This window comes from Schistocerca cancellata, chromosome 2, assembly GCF_023864275.1.
Source record: "Schistocerca cancellata isolate TAMUIC-IGC-003103 chromosome 2, iqSchCanc2.1, whole genome shotgun sequence".
NCBI classification, from domain to species: Eukaryota; Metazoa; Arthropoda; class Insecta; order Orthoptera; family Acrididae; genus Schistocerca; species Schistocerca cancellata.
This window is the reverse complement of record NC_064627.1, coordinates 195,475,248-195,489,821: the sequence shown is the minus strand read 5'-3', so window position 1 is coordinate 195,489,821 and position 14,574 is coordinate 195,475,248. Positions and strand designations below refer to the sequence as shown.

General features: G+C 42.8%; 1 protein-coding gene across 3 annotated transcripts in view; it reads left to right on the top strand.

Moving 5' to 3' along the window:
• Positions 1-13,012, top strand: part of LOC126144425 (uncharacterized) — an 88,060-nt gene extending 75,048 nt beyond the window's left edge. Inside the window, exons 2-4 of one of the 3 annotated variants that reach the window (XM_049915490.1) lie at positions 1,041-1,234; positions 8,515-8,740; positions 12,176-13,009. In XM_049915490.1, the coding sequence (XP_049771447.1) occupies positions 1,065-1,234; positions 8,515-8,740; positions 12,176-12,319 (540 nt within the window). In that variant the 5' untranslated portion in view covers positions 1,041-1,064 and the 3' untranslated portion in view covers positions 12,320-13,009. Of the gene's footprint in view, positions 1-1,040; positions 1,235-8,514; positions 8,741-12,175 lie in introns of all 3 variants that reach the window. The other 2 variants (XM_049915492.1, XM_049915491.1) reach the window with 2 other exon arrangements.
• Positions 13,013-14,574: the final 1,562 nt, after the last annotated feature.

Here is a 14,574-nt window from a genome sequence, read left to right as displayed (position 1 = left end):
TATGCACCCCCATCACCGTCACCTATACTCGATGTGCACACTATCGTACACCGCGTGGAAAGAAACCCCATCCCAGTTATGTGGTTGGCTAGCCCGTCAGTGTCTCCCGCCCAATATCGCCATATAAGTTCATCTTCTTTTTTTTCTTATTTCTCCGTATTTGTCCCGTAATACAGTGGGATCAGCCCTTATGGCTGTGTCTCCGATTGCTGAGATCTAGTGCTTGGTGAGGATGGAGCTTCAATACTTTGAGGACTGCATGGAGAGCATCCAGCCAACGTTGCCTCATCTCCCAATATGTCTTTTACCATCGACTTTCAACGAAAACCCGCTTTTGCTGTTGCTTGTTGATTTGCTCGAAGTCTGTGACACCGAAGACAACTTTCCCTCATCCTCTCACTGGTAAGTGCCAGTCTGCACCACGAGCGGATTCTATCATTGGTTACATGATCATGAGGTGTCAGATCAGATCCAGCGAAGCATTATGGTTGCTATCACCGCAAATCGTAGCTTCTTTTGCTGCAGGTCAACATTCTGCACCATACAGGCCTCTGAACGGATTGCAGAGGGTATATTTTGGATTTCAGTTGGTCCGATATATTCGTATCACAAAGCACGCCATTCACTGTCCTACATTTAAGCCATGCATTGCTAACGCAGTTTGTAACGTCGTGAACGAGTGAGCGAATTTTGAACCAAAGTACTTGAGGATCTGTACCGTCTATCTTGGTAATGGCCGTATTAGCTGCACCTGTTGACAGTTGTTCAGGCGTCTTTACACTGAGGCCTAGTTCGAACTGCTCAAGGCTTTTCGTCCATATTTGGACGTGTCTTTGACGGTAGTTACCGTCTTCAGCAGCCAGAAGAACATGATCAGCAGTGTTCAAATGGCTCTGAGCACTATGGGTGATCAGCAGTGTCCGATCTGCAAATTTCTTAATATCTCTGGTGACCGTGTCCATTATTATGATGAAGGGTTGGGGAGAAAGAACCATGCTACTCTTTGTTTGATTTTGAGACGTCGTGTGTGTCCATTGCAGGAGCAGACAGCGTACGGTATCAGGATGGGAGCGCTGCTGAGTTTCCTGTGGGGCGGCGGCAAGGCGACACCCGCGCTGCCGGAGGTCCCTGACCCCGTGACAGGGTTGACGCCGCGGGAGAAGGACTTCGTCGTCACCACGTGGGGCTCTGTCAGGAAGGACATCACCAATAATGGCGTCCAGCTCTTCCTGAGGTCAGCCCACCTTGCATACGCTATGAATGTTCAAGGTATTCACTGCTCAGGAAATATTGGTATCACTCATTTTAACCGTTTTACGACCGCTGGTACATAAGCGCTGGAAGCACCGTAGATGGTGTAGAATTGGTACCCGGCAGTAGTGTGACCCTCCACTGCTGGCGTAAGCCGGAGCAGTCAAATGGTGTGTAATGTAAGGTGGCTTGGTTTATAAAACTGAAAGGTAAGCTTTCCAGGCGTCGCAATAATATCTAAGTGCCCTCCAATATAATGACTGGGGAAATTTGTATTAACTGAGACTCAAATCACATTTACTTTGATTTATTCCGATAAACGTATCGACAAAACGACTGGAAAACAGTGGCATCATTAATAGAATAAGGCCTTGGCATATCTGACATAGAGTTTGCAGGGAAAGATGATGATAATCGCTCAGTCGAATTAATTGTAGTTCTGAAGTTCTCAGTGATTGTTGTGACGTTCATTGAAAATAATATGATACTAACAGTACATAAGGAAATACATCACACCAGTGGCTTGAAATGAAAGGAGACTTCTCTGGCGTTAAAACACAAATATTCAGAGTGAAGTCTGAAATAAATGAATTAGTGTGAAATGACTTCAATACCCCTGCACATAATGTGGTTGTGCCTCGATCTCACCATAGTATCGCAGGCATAGACTAAAGAGGCTTGAGAATCAATCACTGGAGGAACGGACGACCCTCCCCAGCTTCTAAGTGAAGATCAGCTCGAAATTTTTCTAGGTCAGCTCAGGTGGCGTGGTAGGCCGGTAGAGTTGATGTTGGCTCTCAGGGTGGAAGTCTGGAGGCGGAGGCTCCTGAAGATCGAGAGTGAGAGATGATTTCTGATCGAAGATTTACTACTAGGGAACTTCGCAGTGCCGTGCGGGACTAGCCGAGCGGTCTAGGGCACTGGAGTCATGGACTGTGCGGCTGGTGCCGGCGGAGGTTCGAGTCCTCCCTCGGGCATGGGTGTGTGTGTTTGTCCTTAGGATAATTTAGGTTAAGTAGTGTGTAAGCTTAGGGACTGATGACCTTAGAAGTTAAGTCCCATAAGATTTCACACACATTTGAACATTTGAAACTTCGCACTGCCGTGTTTTGTCTCTCTTACTAAATTCAGACTGTTCGGGCTCTGGATCTTCTGAGCACTGACTCATACATATTCTCCTTAGAAAATAATAGCCCCTTCCTCCAGAAGGCTAACCAACAGCATTTGTCTTACCATCTTCCACTGACAAAGTTCGCTTCACTCTCTCTCTCTCTCTCTCTGTGATCAATGAGGCGGTCTTCGTTGAAACCGTCCTATTTCTCTTTCTGAACTGTAGTTCATTTACGTTTGCCAATGCTGGCGAATTCTTTACAGACGAATGGACAAACTGGTAGAAGCCGACGTCGGGGAAGATCAGTTTGGATTCCGTAGAAATATTGGAAAACGAGAGGCAATACTGACCGTACGACTTATCCTAGAAGATAGTTTAAGGAAAGGCAAACCTCCGTTTCTAGCATTTTTAGACTTAGAGAAAGCTTTTGACAATTGATAGGAATACTCTCTTTCAAATTCCAAAGGTGGTAGGGCTAAAACACAGGGAGGGAAAGGCTATTTACAATTTGTACAGAAACCAGATGGCAGTTATAAGAGTCGAGGGACATGAAAGGGAAGCAGTGGTTGGGAAGGGAGTAAGACCGGGTTGTAGCCTCTCCCCGATGTTATTCAATCTGTATATTGAGCAAGCAGTAAAGGAAACAAAAGAAACATTCGGAGTAGGTATTAAAATCCATGGAGAAGAAATAAAAACTTTGAGGTTTGCCGATGACATTGTAATTCTGTCAGAGACAGCAAAGGACTTGGAAGAGCAGTTAAACGGAATGGACAGTGTCTTGAAAGGAGGATATAAGATGAACATCAACAAAAGCAAAACGGGGATCATGGAATGTAGTCAAATGAAGTCGGATGATGCTGAGGGAATTAGATTAGGAAATGAGACACTTAAAGTAGTAAAGTAGTTTTGCTATTTGGGGAGCAATATAACTGATGATGGTCGAAGTAGAAAGGATATAAAATGTAGACTGGCAATGGCAAGGAAAGCGTTTCTGGAGAAGAGAAATTTGTTAACATCGAGTATAGATTTAAGAGTCGGGAAGTCGTTTCTGAAAGTATTTGTATGGAGTGTAGCCATGTATGGAAGTGAAACGTGAACGATAAATAGTTTGGTCAAGAAGAGAATAGAAGCTTTCGAAATGTGGTGCTACAGAAGAATGCTGAAGATTAGATGGGTAGCTCACATAACTAATGAGGAGGTACTGAACAGGATTGGGTAGAAGAGGAGTTTGTGGCACAACTTGACTAGAAGAAGGGATCGGTTGCTAGGACATGTTCTGAGGCATCAAGGGATCACCAATTTAGTATTGAGGGCAGCTGTAGGGTAAAAATCGTAGAGGGAGACCAAGAGATGAATACACTAAGCAGATTCAGAAGGATGTAGGTTGCAGTAGGTACTGGGAGATGAAGAAGCTTGCACAGGATAGAGCAGCATGGAGAGCTACATCAAACCAATCTCAGGACTGAGACCACAACAACAACAATGCTGGCAGTTCTTACATTGTGTCAACATTTGTATTTTGGAGACTCAGTACGTTCCCACAACTGCGGGACCCCAATATGTCTTTGAGATGTTTATCTCTGATGTCCAGTGCTTTCTAAGGAACAGTTAACCGTCTACATTGGGGCACAATAGTGTCCTCTGCTAAAAAATGAACCTTCTCACTCCACTCCAAGCTTGTAAAACGCTTTTCCCAAGAGTTTTCACGACTGAAGTTCCTATATTCGTTCATTCATAGCGAAGGTGTACGTCGCGGTGTGGCACAACAGAAGCGCGGCTGATGGCCGATGGGCAATGGACCCTCTCCTCTCCCTCCGCAAGTCTTCTGTGAGTTGGCTCTAGGGATGGTGGCTGGCTCTATTGTCCCTGGCAATCTGAGTGCTTCTTCCACTGCTCATAATGCTCTCAATGTTCTTTCACTTCTACAAACCGTGCAAATTCGAATCAAGAGTAAAAGAAGAGTAGGGCTGGATTAGTCAATTACCAACAATCACTAGTACCTCTGTTTATCGTATTCCTCGACCTCAGTTCAGTATTTCTATCAAATTGTTCTTTCATTATGAATTTGCATACGTAATTGACCGTTTCCAGAAAAAGAGTTGCGTAACAGTATGTGCCAGTCGATCATAGAAAATGAGGGATGACGTTGAGACGTGATATAATGGCAGGAAAGAGCTATAGTGTTTGGAAGTGCCCATCATCGAAGTTGTCCGATTTGTTGGTGTCTCAAAGCAGACCTTCCAATGAGTGTACAAAGAGTGGTACACCACACGCAACCATGTCACGTGCCGTAAGAACAGTGGTCGAAGAAAGACCCTAACCGAGAGGGACCAGGGATGAGTGTCACACTTATCATGTACAGCCGCTTTCAACCAGACAGGAATCGTTGCTGTCAGTGAATTTTCACCAGTTACCGAGTGATCATTGCGAAGAGAACTGCATGCAGTTGACATATGGAGTAGGGCACTTGGCAAAACCGTATTGCCCACAAAGGCGCGCACATAAAACTGGACAGCAGCTGACTGCAGGCCATACTGTGGTCCGACGAGTCACGATTTTCCCTTTTCTCAAATTCTTCGCAGTGAGTGCACTGAGAACACAATGAAGATTTAACATACAGTGCGTGGAGGGTGTAGTTCCAGCCAGAGGTGGATCTGTGACGTTGCGACGGTATTTTCAGATCACGACTTAGGCCAGCTCATTCAGGTTACCCTGAACATGAACCAGTATGTATCATTTTTGGTGACCACGTGTTACTCTCTTCTTCTTCTCTGCTGGGTCTGCAGCTCGCATAAGGTCAAAAAATGGTTCAAATGGCTCTGAGCACTATGGGACTTAACAGCTATGGTCATCAGTCCCATAAAACTTAGAACTACTTAAACCTAACTAACCTAAGGACAGCACACAACACCCAGCCATCACGAGGCAGAGAAAATCCCTGACCCCGCCGGGAATCGAACCCGGGAACCCGGGCGTGGGAAGCGAGAACGCTACCGCACGACCACGAGATGCGGGCTAAGGTCATAATGTGACATCTTCTTTATACTTTTGACATAATTAGCTGCAAATTGTTTATTTCTTGTTGATTACATAAGCTTATAACAAGCTTTTTTCAGCATATGTGCCACCGATAAGTGCTTCTGTTGACATCACATTTATATATCGTTTTATTCTACATCTACGTGATTTTATATTGTCCTATACTATGCAGGACGTCCATAAATCATCTTGGAACGTAATTTTTTGTATTTGATATGTTGTTAATATAGATTAAGAATTTACCTTCTATACAAATGTCACGTGATTTTTTTATACTTGTAAAATGGCAAATCCTTCCAATGCTGCTTCACATTTTCAAATAAATCATACCTTAGGTAGTCAGGGATATTTCTTGCAAGAGATATTGTGCAATATGTAGATCTACGATCTGAATGTTGTCTTTTGTGTTTTGTTTATCGTGTTTTCATCTCTTTTCTTTTCTAGTATGTCAATAAAATTTGAAAAACGTATCTGCGATGGTACCTGCCATGCAATTTCCCCTTGGTATCCTACCTTTCTGTGTGTATACTGTAACGTCCCCTTAGAACAATTATACACGACTGTGCTGATAAACCTCTTACACTATTTGCTTTTCAAACAGCTGAGCAAAACTGAACGTACTCAAACATTCACTAAAGTGACACACAATATTTTTAGCGCAACGCAATCTGACTATCAAAGATCCCTGCAAAAGAATGGCCCTGACTAACATTAAACTATACCTTTCACAAATAACTTACCTCACAAAAATCTTCATTACTCGAACTACTGCAATACAGCGAGCGCCACTACTGCCAGCTAAATAAAAGATTCAAACTACTGAAGGCACTAACTACTGATAGGGATAGTTAGCAAATGAAAGATTCTAATAGAGAACAAACACTGTATTTACCTTAATATCATCAAAAGTCATAATATATGTAATTTCAAAACTCCGCCATTTCCTTCCACACATCCACCACTGCTGGCGGCTCACCTCCAACTGCGCAACGCTACGCGCTGTTCACATCCAGCTGCCGCTGCCCAACACTACAATGGCAGACAACAATGCAAACTAGCCACAGACTGCACACAGCACAGCCAGTGATTTTCGTACAGAGCGCTACGTAACGTTGCCAATAAGAAAACATAAACAGCCTACTTACAATACTTTCTTATAAAATCCAAAGTAATTTTGAAATAGCGCGAGCTGTAGTAATTTTATGAGTTCGTGTCAACAGGGGCTGCCTTTGTATATCAGAGGAGGTTGTCTTTTATAATTTCAGTTGCCTCAGCTGCTGGTATGTTTGTTATTATTATCATGATTAATTTACTGTAGATATTCTCGCCTCCCAATATGAGATCAGGTGAGTTCACAGGGCTGCACCCATACGTTCCTGTATTGACGGACCCCACTCTATGTTCGTGTTCTCTAGTTTTGACTTACGCGTGTATGACCCCAGCTGTTTTTTGCGCCCTAAAGAAAAAAAAGAGAAAAAAAAACCTCAGGCATCCTACCACATCTCCACTGGCCCGCTAAATTACTCAATCTTAATACCGTAAAAAACACCAAGTGAATCGTAGCAGTCAACATCCCCACAATTTGGGAGATTTACATGATCCAATCACCAATAAGTGACGTCTGGTGGATGTGGCATACCTGAATATACTTGCGAACGCTCTTCCTCGCTGTACTGAGGGCATTATCAACGCCAGTGGTGGGTATACTCAGTTTTAGCGCGGTATCTCCTGGCAATATCTCATTAATACATCTGCGCCCCAGTGGCCACAGGTGCAGGGACGTCCCTGTTTTCTGGGATGCTGCAATATGTTCTGGAGTTTAAGAACTACTTGGAACCAAGAGAACATTGTGTCCCCTTAAAACACAGATTTTCACTTTGTTGTTGTAGTTATATATCAAGTGCACTGTGTAGATGCGGTTTTCGCTGTTTTCTGTGGTTTCTGCCAGAGATATGATCAATTTAAAGATGTGGCTTCAAAGTTAACAGATCTTGGCGATTTCCGCTTTAACCACAGCACGTACAAACACTTCTTCCTGCAAAATAAATTGTCTAAAGAATTGATTGCACACTTTGTTTGAGATAACAACAGCTTGTTAAATCAGATCTAGTTCCGAAAATCTTCTCCCGCCGTTGGCAGCATCTCTTTGACATCAGTTCCTCGTCCGAGAGCAGGATTTGCAGGCAAATGTCGGATTTTGACTGCTGACATGTGGGAGGCATTGCAGTATGTACCTTTCCTTTTTTGAGTGCTGGTTAATTGACAGAAAACTGATTGACAGCTTTAGTAAAAATGTCATCATTTGTTTTTTTCTGGTTCATGAAAATGTTAATGGCTTCGTTTCGTTGATGTAAGGGACGAATCATCTGTCTCTGGCTAGAAAAAGGGCGTATCAATTGTCGATTTATTCATTCTTTATGGTGATTTTTACCAGGTTCGGAGATGATTCCTTAGGTAAGTGGCATATCAAGGGTGTTTCAAAATTACTTTTACAGACATTTGGAAGAGTTTCCTTACATAAAACAAAGCAAATTTTGTGGTAAACACGGGTCCGAAATGCATACACTAAGAGCTATGACCACTTATTCATGTTCGATGTTGCGAAACAGATGTGTTCTTGTGCAAGTTCTTTTATTTCCGTACTTTGGGATGTGGTAGTGTAGACCAAAACCCGAAAAAAAAATCCGGTAAACATTGACTCTAAAATGCAATCTTATGAGCTATGAGCACTTCTTCAATAGAAGTGATGTGTTTCACAGTAGCGAAGGTGAACAGATGCATATATCTCTTAAGGGAATGCCTGTGTCTATTGGAACACATGTTTACTACACATTTTTTCTTGTTTTAGTCTAGGGAACTTGTTCTCAAAGCCTGTAAAAGTATTTCTGAAACACCCTATATATATCTCTTAATAAATTATTTCTCTGGGTGATAATAATTTGTAAAATAATTAATATTTTGCCTGAGAGAATTCGTGTGACTACAATAATTTTCAGGATTTAGCTATATTTTACGGAAGTCAGTGCAAATGTAAACACTGGAAACCTATGGGAGGACGTAGGGCAGCTGTTATTTTGTACGACCCCCTGACGGTGTCCCTGCTTCTTTCACAGGTTTTTCGACAAGCTGCCCTCTGCGCAAAAGAGGTTCTCCAGCTTCGCGGACATGCCGCGCGACGAGCTGGCAACGTCCAAGAGGCTGAAGGCGCACGCCAACAGCGTCATGTACTCCATAGACTCCATCGTCTGCAACCTGGACGACCCTGAAGTGCTGGAAGAGATGTTACTGAAGATTGGGAACAATCACGGCCGGCGCAAGGTTCCAGAAGACGAGTTCAAGGTTAGCATCCTATTCTCAATATGGAGCTTGTATTGCTGGAATAATAATGGCGATTCTAGACAGTTCTCTGTTCGTGATATACCACTGTAAATACCGCATGTGTAGGGGAGGGTACCTCTGGCACTGCTATTATTATTATTCTCTAAGCCTCCGTATGCGCTCACAATTATTTAGCGAGACGTATGTGGAAAGAAAAATGGTTCAAATGGCTCCAAGCACTATGGGACTTAACATCTGAGGTCATCAGTCGCCTAGACTTAGAACTACTTAAACCTAACTAACCTAAGGACATCACACACATCCATGCCCGAGGGAGGATTCGAACCTGCGACCACAGCAGCAGCACGGTCCCGGACTGAAGTGCCTAGAACCGCTCGGTCACAGCGGCCGGAAAATCATGGAAAACCTAAATCAGAATGACCGGACGCGGGTTTGAAGCGTCGTCCTACCAAATGAGAGTCCAGTGTGCTAACGACTGCACCAACTTGCTCGGTTTTCATTATGTACTCATTAAATGTATAAAAAGTTGATTCCATAGAGTGGCGCTTTTGAAATCCAAAATGTGTTTGGCTAACTATTCTATTACTACTCATGTGTTTGACAAAAAAAAATTGAATAGAAATACTAGCTTTTTCCTACCACACCGCGTGCGCGCACAATAAAGCACACAACTGACTACAAAAATCAAAATACACTACTGGCCATTAAAATTGCTACACCAAGAAGAAATGCAGATGATAAACGGGTATTCATTCGACAAATATATTATACTAGAACTAACATGTGATTACATTTTCACGCAATTTGGGTGCATAGATCCTGAGAAACCAGTACCCAGAACAACCACCTCTGGCCATAATAACTACTGGGAATTGAGTCAAACAGAGCTTGGATGGCGTGTACAGGTACAGCTGCCCATGCACCTTCAACACGATACCACAGTTCATCAAGAGTAGTGATGGCGTATTGTGTCGAGCCATTTGCTCGGCCACCATTGACCAGACATTTTCAATTGGTGATAGATCTGGAGAATGTGCTGGCCAGGGAAGCAGTCGAACATTTTCTGTATCCAAAAAGGCCCGTACAGCACCTGCAATATGCGGTCGTGCATTATCCTGCTGAAATGTAGGATTTCGCAGGGATCAAATGAAGGGTAGAGCCACCGGTCGTAACACACCTGAAATGTAACGTCCACTGTTCACAGTGCCGTCAGTTCGAACAAGAAGTGATCGAGACGTGTAACCAATGGCACCCCATACCATCACGCCAGGTGATATGCCAGTATGGCGATGACGAATACACACTTCCAATGTGCGTTCACTGCGATGTCGCCAAACACGGATGCTGTAAACAGAACCTGGATTCATCCGAAAAAATGACGTTTTGCCATTCGTGCACCCAGGTTCGTCGTTGAGTATACAGTCGCAGGCGCTCCTATCTGTGATGCAGCGTCAAGGGTAACCGCAGCCATGGTCTCCGAGCTGATAGTCCGTGCTGCTGCAAACGTCATCGAGCTGTTCGCGCAGATGGTTGTTTCTTGCAAACGTCCCCATCTGCTGACTCAGGGATCGAGACGTGGCTGCACGATCCGTTACAGCCATGAGGATAAGATGCCTGTCATCTCGACTACTAGTGATACGAGGCCGTTGGGATCCAGCACGGCATTCCGTATTACCCTCCTGAACCCACTTATTCCATATTCTGCTAACAGTCATTGGATCTCGACCAACGCGAGCAGGAATGTCGCGATACGATAAACCGCAATCGCGTTAGGCTAAAATCCGACCCTTATCAAAGTCAGAAACGTGATGGTACGCATTTCTCCTTTTTACACGAGGCATCACAACAACGATTCACCAGGCAACGCCAGTCAAGTGCTGTTTGTGTATGAGAAATCGGTTTGAAACTTTCCTCATGTCAGCATGTTGTAGGTGTCGCCAACGGCGCCAGCCTTGTGTGAATGCTCTGAAAAGCTAATCATTTGCATATCGCAGCATCTTCTTCCTGTCAGTTAAATTTCGCGTCTGTAACACCTCATCTTCGTGGTGTAGCAATTTTAATGGCCAATAGTGTAAGAAAACTGCTCAGAACTCCATACACACGCACTGGAAATGCTTTTGTGGATTCTTTGAGGTTCTCCATCCTAAGAAAATGACTTTGTGTGTCAGTACGTATCACCAAAATACATCAAAAACAAGTGACACTGTCAGAGATCATCTTCAACCAAGGTGGCGCCCGATTTGCCCGCTATATCCGTGGGCTCTGCCACCCAACTCTAAAATATTTCACCACTCAGGTCAGGCCCACGAACACAGTGCGGGCATTCGCATTGGCCACCCCTTTCTCCTACTAACAGTACCCCTATGAAAAGTGCTCCCTCCTGTCAGGAGTACTCGAAATATTGGTATTACTGCTGGCAGAATTTTTGAGGTCAACAGAAAGTCAAGGGAAAACCTCTCACGTTTAATCGAGCGTGAGAAGACCACAATGTTCATAATACGTTGTGAGTATCCCACTCATTCAACGTTGGTGTAGGAAAACCAACCAATCCTTTCTAGTCTGGCAGATAGAACCACACTACAATGGGTCGATGAAATTCCATCGGACGCTCGTCGCCTGTTGTCGCTAGCGGCTGAAGTGACATTTTAGCGGCACAGCCACATACTGGGTCACACTTAAAAGTAAATAAAATCCCTGCTCCAAATAAAATCTAAATCGGATGACTGCTTCCACAAACCACTGTCTCAACAGGCTCTGAAATGATAAGTTACATGATTATCTGAGAGACTGACGTAGGTTAGCCCGCATCTCGTGGTCGTGCGGTAGCGTTCTCGCTTCCCACGCCCGGGTTCCCGGGTTCGATTCCCGGCGGGGTCAGGGATTTTCTCTGCCTCGTGATGGCTGGGTGTTGTGTGCTGTCCTTAGGTTAGTTAGGTTTAAGTAGTTCTAAGTTCTAGGGGACTTATGACCACAGCAGTTGAGTCCCATAGTGCTCAGAGCCATTTTTGACGTAGGTATTTCTTTTAATTTATCTTTCATGTCACAAGTAGTCGTGATTTTCAAACTACAGTCCAAGATGTACCGCATAGAAGTATAGCATTTCCCTTCATCCTATCCTTTAAGAAGAGATCATAATAACTTCTGAGATAAAACAGTGCAATTATGAGCCCGTCTATACAATAATAGTGAGATGCTTAGCTGTAACTTCGAGCTGTGTGTTTTTATGGCGGTAAAATGCTGACTCCACTTCCTACATGCTCCAAATATTCTACATATCTACGTAAACATTTTAGTGTGCAATAAACAAACACACGAAATCCATAATTTTAATTTCTAAGTGCAACATAAAAGGATAATTCCCCTGTATCACCGGTACAGACTCCGTTGCTACGACTTTGGTGGCCACTTACTCTGACACTGTTGTGTTATTCACAGGTTCTGAAGGATGTGTTGATGCAGCTCCTGAGGGATGCTTTGGACATTCACAAGAGCCCCGTAGGGGAGCAAGCCTGGAGCAAGGCCATTGACGTCATGTACAAGGGCATCTTCAAAGGCATGGCAGAGACCAGAGACAAGTGATAGTGGCGCCCTGGAAGGTGTTCGTCCTAATCTTCTTCACCAGCTGTCTACCCACTGGTATCACTGCCAGACCGATGGCAGCTCTACTGCACATGGTGCACATTCTGTACAAATTGAAAGCTTTAATCTTGTGTACTGTGTTAGGTTGTATTCAGAAAACAGTGGCTACACTCAGCTACATCTTCAAGGGTGATAAAGTAGGATATTCAGCATGATTCATTTAGAGTACTGAAAACTCTGTCCTACGAATTGTCAGTGTTCACACTGAAAAGAACAGGTATAATTTAAAAAAAAAGTACAAGATCAAATATAGTACCATGATAAACAAGTAACTGCAAGAAATAGGAGCCTTTTGAAACAATATTAAGATGAAGTACAGGAAGGATATAGCTTATCAGAAACAAATTGGTGCAGTTCATTCATTCTGTATCTGTGGGGAACCCTGGCGAAAATACACAGGTATACAGACAAATATGTAGTAAATATAAGTCTACCATTATAATAATACTTTTGGGATAAAGGAGACTCTAGTGACACAACGAAATGTATTCACACATTCACTGAAATTGTTTTATTTTTATGATGTAATCAGGAATGATGAAATAAAAATCTTTTGAAGCAATAACATTTAGTATTTTGTTTTAACGAAAGTCAGTATCTAATATCAGACGGTGTTCATGAACTGTCTGCGATAGATTACGCACCTATATAAAATAATCGTTTCTTTCTGTGTCTTATAGCTTGCTAACAAAATACATTTATCTTTAAGTTTGTTATAATGTCTTTCATTATTAATAAGATTTTCCGAAATGTGGACTTTTTCATGTCTTATGTGAACAAAAATGAAAAACAAACCAGATAACTTTGTAGTCTACCATCTTCTATCTTCTTTCTGTCTATCTAGCTGTCTATTCTGTACATACATAAATTGAAGTCCCCTGCTCACTTTTGTCTGGATGTTTGGGCTAATCTCAGAAACTACTGTAGTGATTTCGATGCGGTTTTCACTAATAGGTTGAATTATTTACAAGGAAGGTTTGTTTGTATAATTTATAAAGATTTTGTACAAATTAGTTGATTTAAACTGAATTAGACTCCCACTGCAGTGAAAACAATGCCATTGTCACCTAGCAGTGAATGTCAGAATGTAGGAGCATAGCTCCGTGCAGTACTATGCAACCACCACCAAACTGACAAGTCAGAGTGAGCGAACGCTCCTCTTACTTTGATGTACCAACGACGGGAGGAATGTGTTCGGCGTGATGCAGTCAGAGTGATGCGACTTAATGTATCCAGATATAATTGTTTTGGTCACTTCTAACTTATGCATAAGATTGGAAAACGAATCTCAACTGGCGAGAAAGGGCCACAGGCCTTTTACGTCCTCATAAACACTGGTCCATTCTTGAGCTTTTTAAAGAAGTAAGCAGTCATGGGCGAGATCTTCTCGACACCTTACAAATAGAGAATGGGATGGGAGCCAGAATTTCTTGCAGACGAATACAGAAAATTTCGAAAGATTGCTACAGGTGGTGGGGGGAAAAAAGAAAAGAAAACGACAGTTACAGACTGTCAATTTCTGCTTTCCTCAGAGTAATGATCCCAATTTGCACTTTTAATTCACTGCACACACTTCGAATAACAGGCAGTGAGTTACTTAACTTCCAAGCATTTTATGCAATCGTTTGAGAATGACTGAATAGTGAAAAAATATTCAAATCCGGAATCTATGACTTTTACTTTTCTCTGCAAAAAGTAAAAAATTTTCCAAGGGATGCGACTTTGATAGGTTTACATTCAAAATGTTCTTTGCAGCAGAGCAGCATATGATTCAACTTTCAGCTTTCTGCTTCCCTTCATTCAAACCTAGATACGGACAAGCTTCTTTGCATTGTAAGGTGGAAATATATGCCATGACGAGCCCCTGACAAAAAATTGCAGCACTGAGACTCAACAATGAACATTACATACTGAGGTTTACAGGAGAAGTACTACCATGTGCTACACATCTAGATTAATTGCATTATTCTTGAAGGATTAAAACATACTACATGCTGCGCTGATGTCCTGGCATGTACAACTGATTGTGTTACAAGATCTGATGATGACAGCATAGACCTATCTAAAGCGGTCATGCTAGTAAACATAGTAATAAAAAGAATTGCTAGCGATCTTGTCTACCTTGAGTCTTCAACAGTAATGTGACATTCAGATTGCCCCCAAACTGAAGCAACGTCAAGCATATACAGATTAGG